Source organism: Engraulis encrasicolus, chromosome 18, assembly GCF_034702125.1.
Source record: "Engraulis encrasicolus isolate BLACKSEA-1 chromosome 18, IST_EnEncr_1.0, whole genome shotgun sequence".
Classification (NCBI taxonomy): domain Eukaryota; kingdom Metazoa; phylum Chordata; class Actinopteri; order Clupeiformes; family Engraulidae; genus Engraulis; species Engraulis encrasicolus.
Window position 1 is genome coordinate 45,407,692 of NC_085874.1, and position 10,000 is coordinate 45,417,691.

Genomic DNA, 10,000 nt, shown 5'->3' on the forward strand with positions numbered 1-10,000 from the left:
TGTTAATTTGGAGCCCTGATTACATGTATATGCTGTGTACTGCTTACTCTCACTCTCTTTCTGTCTGTCTGTCTCTCTCTGTCTCACGCACACACACACACACACACACACACACACACACACACACACACACACACACACACACACACACACACACACACACACACACACACACACACACACACACACACACGAAATAGAAAGAGAGAAGGGGAGAGAGAGAGAGAGAGAGAAAGAGAGAGCGATAGAGAGAAAGAGAGAGATGGAGAGAGAGAGAGAGAGAGAGAGAGAGAGAGAGAGAGAGAGAGAGAGAGAGAGAGAGAGAGAGAGAGAGAGAGAGTGAGACAGAGAGACAGAGAGAGAGAATGAGAGAGAGAGAGAGAGAGCAAATAGTGCATATGGGCACATAGATGGACAGATGGCACTAACTACTGTGGTTGAGACAGCATAAGCAGGCCTACACTAATGTAGTGTGCAGGGACGGATTAACGCACAGGCTAGATATGGCTGTAGCCTAGGGACCCCCACCTGCCAGGGGCCCCTTGATTTAACAAACGTGAAAAATTGTAGAATTGCGACAAGATGCAATATTGAAAAACCTCATCTACTGACTGCACTTTGTAGACATGGTACCCTAGCTCCTAATTATGACATTGTCTGCAGGGGCGGTTCTAAGGGGTGGCAGGGGGTGGCATTTGCCCCCCCAGAAATATGATTTGCCACCCCAATTAAGAGCCCTGATTGTGACCAATAGCCTTAATGCTTGCCATAATTTCAGACATAGAACTTTAGGTTGCAGGGTTTCACTTTAAGAGATTCAGTGTATCACATAAGTGTGTGTGTCCATTATATAGTGCTTATAATTTTCCCTTAGTGTAGGAGCATGCCCCCCTGAAATACACTTCGCCACCCCTTTGCCACCCCAAGAATAAATGTCTGGAACCGCCCCTGATTGTCTGTGTACCTTTGTCGTGACATTTGCCTTCCGGGGGTCCCCCACAGCAAACTGTAGCCTAGGGGCCCCAGGTCATCTTAATCCGGCCCTGGTAGTGTGTGTGCCTGGATAGCAGTCTTGTTGTGACAGGAGCTGTGAAGTCACTTTAATCGCTACAGCAGTGATTTTCAACCTATGGGCCGGGGCCCACAGGTGGGCCCTGAAGGTATACCAAGTGGGCCTTGAAATAATATTCTAAAAATTATAATCACATTTTGGTGTGTGTTGCTGCTGATTTATGTGAGTTTCAGTCGTAATCGGGTCAGAGGTGGGCCCCGAACATTTGTGACAATTTCAAGTGGGCCCCAAGTTGGAAAAGGTTGGGAACCCCTGCTCTACAGTTTGAGTGAAACAAAGGCCTCAGGGTTGCCAGATGAGGCTGATGATTTCCAACCCAAAAAATGCTCAAAACCCGCCCAGAGGCACAAAATCCCGCCCAATTCTATCGATTTCTATGGCACAAATTGGGCGGGTTTTTCTGCTAGATACCATTTTTACCCACACACAGCCATCCTAAGCGGGACAATTGGGTGGGAAACAGCCCAATCTGGAAACACTGCCCAGCCTACTCCAGATATACTGCACTTGTCATGCTCAAAATATGATGATAAAATCATAATTGGAGTAGCGAGCGTGTGTGCATGTGCATGTGTGTGTACATGTGTGCGCGTGTGTGTGTGCGTGTGCGCGCGTGTGTGTGTGTGTCTGCGTCTGTGCATATGCATGCGTGTGTGAGGTCATAGGAAGCAGTACGGGTTCTCTCTGGTGCATGAAATTGGTGTTCCGCTGTGGAACTTAGACACTGAAACATTTTCTTTGTTGTGTGTATGTGTGCGTGACGTGTGTCTGTGTGCGTGTCTGTGTGATTGGACCTTGGGGTGGTTGTGATATAAGAACAATATACGTAAAAGATGTTCTTAGATAATGAAATGGTTTGATTGCTTTAATAGAAGTTTATCTGCCAGTGGTTTTAATGTAGTAGAAGCAGACAGAGTCCTGTTCATGGGCATTATGTTAGAGTCCACCTGTTGCACAAAACAAATGTCATTTGCTATTTCAGTTTTGATTGCGGTGTAGGCCTATTTTACTGCTGGTAGTTAGGTTAATTGTTGCTTGGTTAAGTTGCTTGTGTGTGTGTGTGTGTGTGTGTGTGTGTGTGTGTGTGTGTGTGTGTGTGTGTGTGTGTGTGTGTGTGTGTGTGCGTGCGCGCGCGCGTGTGTGCGTGACGGAGGTGTGCGCTTGCGTGGACGCATTTCGTGTGTGGGCTACACGTCAAGGTGTGTGCACCTCGTTTCAGTGCAGTCAGTGAACTGGATGACCAAAATGTGACAGACAATAACCAGGCAAGGTAGTAGCCTAGTTTAAAGGAAAATGCGGTGTTTATAATTTCCACGGAGAGAAAGTAGTGTAAACTATGCGCATCACGTGTCCATCTCGCATCAGCACAATGCCTGCGAATGGTGTAGTAGCTATATAAACCACAAAAAGCGCAGAAGGGAGAAACCCTCACCCTCAGAGGCTTAACCACATTCGGGGCAACAAACAGTTCGCCCTTCTGCGCTTGTCTCGTCCGGCCAACCGCAACTTTTTTTTGAATGCTTTCTGATGCTCAAACCGCAAACAGCAAGCGTCTGTCTTTTCCCCAAAAAGCAGCAGGAGATTCAGATAGCGATAACTTATGGTTATTAGGCTATTACGCGTGTTGGTGAAGGAAGACGTGCGACAAGAAACCTTCATTTTTAATTTATTGGATTGTTTTATTTGTACATAACAATAGTTTACACTGACACCCTGTTGCCTTCCTTTGCAACTTACCTACCTGGGCGTACTTGACGATAAAAAAAGGAAAAGAACAGATCCTCATTTGTCTCTTTTTTTGCAGGCTGCATAAATGTATGCCAGCTAAAATATGCTCCTTTGAAAACGTATAGCCTATTCATGAGGAGTATCATATAAAGTATCTCTTTCATTGGAACAAGTTTAGGGAGCGTCGCTTCAAGTACTCCAGAACCAGCGCTTTAGTCTAGTTCGACTCACTTCCGAGTGCTCACTCACACTGGCAGAAGAGAGAGAGTAGAAGCGCGGAGCCCTCAGCGAGAGAGGAGTTTCTGACAAACGCGCAGAAGAAAAGTTCTGACTTGAACAACCTTTTCTCTGGATCTCCTACCTTTTGTTAACCTAGTGCGTTGTGATGCGTATTCCCGTAGATCCCAGCGCAAGTCGGAGGTTCAGTCCCCCGTCTAGTAGCCTCCAGCCTATGCCGGTGAAAATGAACGATGTCAACACCACCACCAGCACGGGACAGCAGGACGCCGCCGTGCCGAGGCTGCGCCCTCAGGAGAATCGCTCCATGGCCGAGATCATCGCCGATCATCCGGCAGAACTTGTTCGGACTGACAGTCCAAATTTCCTTTGTTCTGTTCTGCCTTCGCACTGGAGGTGTAACAAAACTCTACCAGTAGCGTTCAAGGTGAGTGCTATTTTTTCCAATTTCTCTAAATAAGCTGGTTGATTTCAAAATGTACATAAAGATACAACAAACTGAAACACTATAAATCATTATTACCAATAATGCCAACAATAAAATCAATAGTAGGCCTATTACCACTTTTATTTAAATAAAAAACGGACTTGACAGCAGTCCAAAATTATTTAGAAATAGCTCACCCCAAGTGCAGCCGCTGTCAACTTCAAACATGAAAGGTAGTACTTCACCAGCAAGCGTCAAAGCAGGACGCACCGAAAAAAAATATAATGGGAGATGATTGTAGCTCATAATATCTGATCGATATACTTTAATTTAGTAGTTTGTCAACAATGCCCACTAACGCTTGAGTGAGCTGCATTTTTAAAATGCTTTTCCGAGGTAGGCTAAATAATAGTAATAATTTAAAAAAAAAAATGCCCGTGCATGAGAATAAATGCGCAGGTCGTTCTGTAGTGTTTTCTATTTTATTTTTTATTTTTTTTAGTTTTCTGGAAACATCTGTTTTAATAGCCACGTTTAATGACATATCCTATTACAAATCCACACCGCCGGAAATGTTTTGGGGGGTAAAGTAGGTGAGAGCTGCAATCCCAAATTATGGCCTGAAGATTTCCGGTTCTCCCTTGAGAATATAACTCATAATGAAGCACGAAAAGCTGCTGCTCTGGACGAGCCACCACTGTAGAGTATTCCACTATGATTAACTTAAAAACTACTACTTTAAATCCGTATGCCTTGTTTTTATTGGGATGTTTTGAGTTATTTTCTGTAGCTACCTCCCTCCATATTATAATGCTAAAATGTATTAACTGTGTATAAGGCTATGAATTATTTATTTACTTTATACATTATATTTTAGCAACTTTAAACTAAACTAAATCTAATGCTTCATATATACACACTCTCAGCAAACACACACACACACACACACACACACACACACACACACACACACACACACACACACACACACACACACACACACACACACACATATTTTGTATGTTTATACACATTTGGACCCAAGACCACACACAGACACAGACACGGACACACAGACACAGACACACACGCGCGTGCATGCGCACACACACACACACACACACACACACACACACACACACACACACACACACACACACACACACACACACACTCAAATAATAGGCCCTAATAATAATAATAATAAAGTAATATTTTTATCACCTGTTTATGCTCAGGTTGTGGCACTAGGCGAGGTAGCGGATGGGACAACAGTGACGGTGATGGCGGGCAACGATGAGAACTACTCTGCAGAGCTCCGGAACGCCTCTGGGGTCATGAAGAACCAGGTCGCTCGCTTCAACGACCTCCGCTTCGTGGGAAGGAGTGGACGAGGTGAGTTGTGTTGAGACATTGTGAAGTTGATGTGCTGTAATGGATGTGTACACACACAGGCACAGGCACAGGCACAGCCACAGCCATAGCCACACGCACACACACACACACACACACACACACACACACACACACACACACACACACACACACACACACACACACACACACACACACACACACACAAACACACACACACACTGTTTGTGTCAGCTGTGGAGTGTCTATCAGTCAAACTTCTTGTCAGCTATTGTCATCCAGCACAGACGTCTTTATTACAGGATTCCTTGCCAATAATATTGGCCAAGAAATGATTTATATATTGTGAGTTGCGTTAATACGATGTTACTGTGATGTAATTGTACTGACACATCATTCACCAAGTCCAAAGCAAATAAATTCTTGAGCAACGGCTGATTCTCACTTTGGCAGAGCTAATTAACACCCACCAACCGTCCACATGCCGAAAATTCAGTTTGGCTAGTAGAAAAGAAACGTACTAGCCACTTCGACCCATTAGTGTGTGTATGTTTGGCCAGAAAGATTAACGTCTACCAGCCATTTTGGCTAGTGATAAGAAAAAGAGTTCATTTATAGCCCTGAGCAAAGGTATGTGTCATGGCTGCCAAGATCTCATTTGGTGAAGACGTCTGACTCATATTGGCTGTGTTACTCCAACTGCCACCTCAGACACAGGAAGTGATGATGCTAAATGATGATGCTATACTTCCTTTGGGAGTCGTTGTCTGCGTCATCATCACAGAGTCTTTATTGCTGTCAGTTGGACAGCCATAGAAAACAAATTGCAGTGCACATTCAGCCCTTTCAGAATGGGACCAAAGCTATGGGTGTTTTAGATGTTTTAGGCTCTCTACAGCATTCAGCCCTTTAAGAATGGGACCAAAGCTATGAGTGTTTTAGATGTTTTAGACTCTCTACAACAGTAGTTCCCAAACTGGGGGGTCGAGACCCCCAGAGGAGTCCCAGAGGTACTGAAGGGGGGTCCCGGACACAAGGGACATTGCATAAAAACATAGGCCTAACATAATAACATGTATATAACATCCAGATAACATTTCATAATTTGGTTAGTAACAGTATTGACTTGATTTATTTGTTGTCCAGTGGATTTCTAGCACTATTAGCGGACAAACTATTAATGGAAAATCTAGATATTAATTTTGAATAATATTGATATCAATACTAATATTACAATATTAATATAAACTGTAAATGTTGCTAGACATCTAGACTACGGTGGATGTGAATCGTGAAAATATTCTGAAGTCAAAAGGTGGTTCCCACTGAAAAAGTTTGGGAACCTCTGCCCTACAGAAGTTGTTGAATTAACCCTGGAAATGTTGAACTTGGTCAGTCTGTTTTGAGTCAGATAGATACGTAGCTGTAGCCGACCACTCGTCCTGCTGTCTGCGGGGGGGTGGGGGGTTGGGGGTTGGTGAGTCAGAGGGGAATGGTTACCACCACCCCCGCCCGCCAGCCCCAACTCCAACTCCCCTGAGGCGTACAACGGGGGGCCGTGTCATGGTCTCAGGCCTAGTGGTGGTTGTTGGCTTAGTGTGAGAGTGGTGGTTAGAGGGTGGGGGTTTGGGGGGGGGGGGGGATATTTAAGGAGACATTGTTCACTTATGCATAATTTGGCTGTCCTATGTCTAACTCAGCAAGTTGTTGTTGTTACAGTAAGAAAGTCTATGTCACGGTATCGGGTATACAGTATGTTTGCCACAGAATTTATGACTGAGATTCGATAACAATTTTAATTTTGAATCTGAAACCCTTCATGTTGTGTTTATGGACTCAAATTTACTTACACCTCGAATCAATTTGAAATTTGCTACAAAGTGGCTCCCTCCGAAATTAACCGAATGCAAAATAAATCAATGGATATGCACATTATACAGTCATAATACCACATGAATGTTTAAACTGTTCAAAGTCGCGCTGAGAGGACATTCAACCTTTAGTCCATACGTGAGTTCGTTCACATGTCTTCTTTAGCAGCTATGCTAATTAAGGATCACACAACACAACACAACACTATATGACTCGATTAGGTGGGCGTCATCGTCCTCACCGCTTGTCATTACTCGTTACGCATCGAGTGAAAGAGGATGCGGTGTCACTTAGGGACAAGGAGCTAAGCCCCATTCCCTGAATAACTACATCTGTTATGCCCTGCAGATCGCTTACAAACACCGTCTCACTCATCTAACCACATCACAGGCATTCGGGCCGGGATAGTGCACGCTAAGGAACAGGTTCATTTTACTAGCCTGATGATATACATACAGTGTGGAGGGAGTTAGGGCTGGGGGTTGGGTGTGAGTTAGGTAGCAGGTTTTTCTTCTCAGACGGTGAACGGTGTTAGTGGTGGGTCACAGTAAAAAATAAAAATAAATAAAAACAGTGTTAAATCTCCTAAAGTATCTCCTGTGTGTGTTAACTCTGTTTCAGATAACATTTGGTGCCACTCAAAAATATTAGTGTTGATTTTGCTTTGGTCAGTGTAACATTTTCAGAATTAATTCTAATCAATATTGTGTAAATATTAAGAGATATAGAGTTGAAACTACACTGGCCACCTGTACTGTATCATTTTACCCAGACTCTTCACTCCTTGTTAGAGTTATTTGACTTTCCATAGACACTCCAAGGCTGCTGGGCAACTTACTTTTTTACGTTTAACTGGCTGCAGTGTTTTACAGTGTGGGAGGCTTCTTGCTTTTTACAAGTTTGATTATTTTTCTATGGTTTCATCACTGCAAACTTTAGGTTACGATCTAAGAGAAAACAATCAGGAAGGCAGAAGAGAAGTTTATGACCATTTTTTGTTCTCTTATTTATAACAGGCTGGCGTTAATGAGACTGGTGTTAATGAACACAAGCAAACTATACTCTAGGCCTCTGAGGATCAACACGTGTGTTTGGCCTCTGAAGTTCCACTGTAGAGTACACATTAGACCTCAAATGAGTTGTAATATTATCTGTAATAGTGTAATTGAATTAATTTAAGGTTTTACCATTTATACTATATGTGCAGGTCTTACAGAAAAAAATCTCTCTTTATCTACTGTATATGAATGGAAACAGTAACTTGGGCAACAGCAAATGTAGACCATATGATCAAGACCTACAGTGCATAGATACATAGTTGGACATTAGAATATACATTTGGTAACATACTGAAAGAGGAAATGCTGTTCGTAAATGGATAAGTTGGTGTAAAATTACAGTGGGACAGATAAAGAGGGAATACGCGTGCAGAGAAATACCCGATTCTGTCAGTGCACACTGTTATTGTAGAATGCTACTCTGCACAGTGAAAAAAAACCCTCAATCACATGACAAAATTATCGCAATCCTACAGATTTTCTTCAGTAAGGTACAGTACCATTGCCATTCTGGCAATCATAATAAATATACAGTAATACAGGTAGTGTAGAGTGCCAAAGGGCTCACACCACTGTGGTGTTCATCTATAACAGACGTGGGAAAACTCAGGCCCGGGGGCATATGGTAGCCTCGCGAGCCATCCACGTACTTCCGCCCAAGGATTGGCTCCACGTATTATGGGATGGTCAGTACCAGCTCAGCCATTTCATGCGGCCCTCACAGCCTTTCCAAGAAAGAAAAAACGCAGATTCATGGTCACTCATTCTTAAATTGGCTACCTAAAACGAGGGTCTTGGAAACCTAAGATTACTAAAGCCTACATCTAAATACAATTAGCAGGAATGACATAACTGACAACTGGTGTAATTATGTTTGCGTACACCATTTCTTATTATTGGCACGGGCAAGTTGCCTACGACATCCGCCCCTAAATCTAATCTAAACCCAATGCGGCCCTTGGGCCAAAATAATTGCCCACCCCTGATCTATAAGCTTCAAGATTAAAATACGACGCTAATACGTACATCATAGTAGGGCGAATGTGATGTAGGAATGGGTCTCCCCCCTTGGGTGGCGAGAATGAAAAAAAGAAGGCCCCCATTAGACAAGAGCAAAGGTCACAGCAAGGCTGTTTCAGTTTCCTTTCGTCGAACGGAGAGTGTATAAGGCTGCCTCTTTCGAGAAAGCGAGAGAAGCGTAGGCGGAGGTCGAGAAACCAATAGCCGTGATATGACTGCAGGGCTATAACAAGGAGCTGCCTCGAACAAAAAGGGCTTCCCTTGCCTTCCTCCAGAAGTTTCTACTTGTTCGCCAACTCTCAAGAGGGTAATGGGGGAGTCGTGCGTGCGTGTGTGTGTTTGTGTGTGTGTGTGTGTGTGTGTGTGTGTGTGTGTGTGTGTGTGTGTGTGTGTGAGAGAGAGAGAGAGAGAGAGAGCGTGAGAGAGAGAGAGAGCGAGAGAGAGAGAAAGAGAGCGTGAGAGAGAGAGCGTGAGAGAGAGAGAGAGAGAGAGAGAAATAGAGTTAGGGGGCTGGGCGGGGGGGGGGCAGTATTCTACATAGTGATGACACATAGCATGTCGTATTTGAGAGCTAGCAGATGTGTGTGTGTGTGTGATGGTGTCTGAATGGATATTATATATCCAATATCCCCAAATGCTTTTAATCCTGAGATAAATGTTTTATATTGAATCCTGTCATGTTGGGTCGATGTATGGTGTATCTGCCAGTAAAAAAATATGAGCTGACAACGTTTTCCTTTAGTGCAAACAGAGCATGACAATGGCATCGGCAAATGAAAGCATAGTTATGAATACTGTACATATTGAAATGATACACAGACTTGAGATTAATTTTAAACATGCTCTAAAGTCATAGCAATGAGGATGAATAGTAACCTGAATATCATCAACTTGGAAATCTCTTCGAGAATTGGTCTGACCAGTAGCATAACAATGCCCACATGGCATGGTTGACAAGCCTCCCTTGGTTGTTTGCTTCCCGACAATGTGGGAGGAGTTCCAATTTTTCGGCAGCTCAGAAACGATATTTATATTGCTCACTTGGCCTGATTAGAAGCAACGCTGAAGATGTTGCGTCACACGGCCTGGCTAGATGAATAGACCAGTAAGGTCAGTAAGGCCACATTTTTTTTAAAGAGTGACATTTTTTTACAGAGTGTTCTGTCCACAGTCAACAGCAGCAACCATCCATGATCTCACTTATACACAGAG

The 10,000-nt window shown here is 43.6% G+C and overlaps 1 protein-coding gene across 2 annotated transcripts in view; it reads left to right on the plus strand.

Moving 5' to 3' along the window:
- The window catches only part of LOC134469429 (runt-related transcription factor 2-like), an 88,497-nt gene that overhangs the window by 38,823 nt on the left and 39,674 nt on the right, over nt 1–10,000 (plus strand). For both annotated transcript variants that reach the window (XM_063223686.1, XM_063223687.1), the window contains exons 2-3: nt 3,202–3,464; nt 4,703–4,859. In XM_063223686.1, the coding sequence (XP_063079756.1) occupies nt 3,202–3,464; nt 4,703–4,859 (420 nt within the window). The remainder of the gene's footprint in view (nt 1–3,201; nt 3,465–4,702; nt 4,860–10,000) is intronic.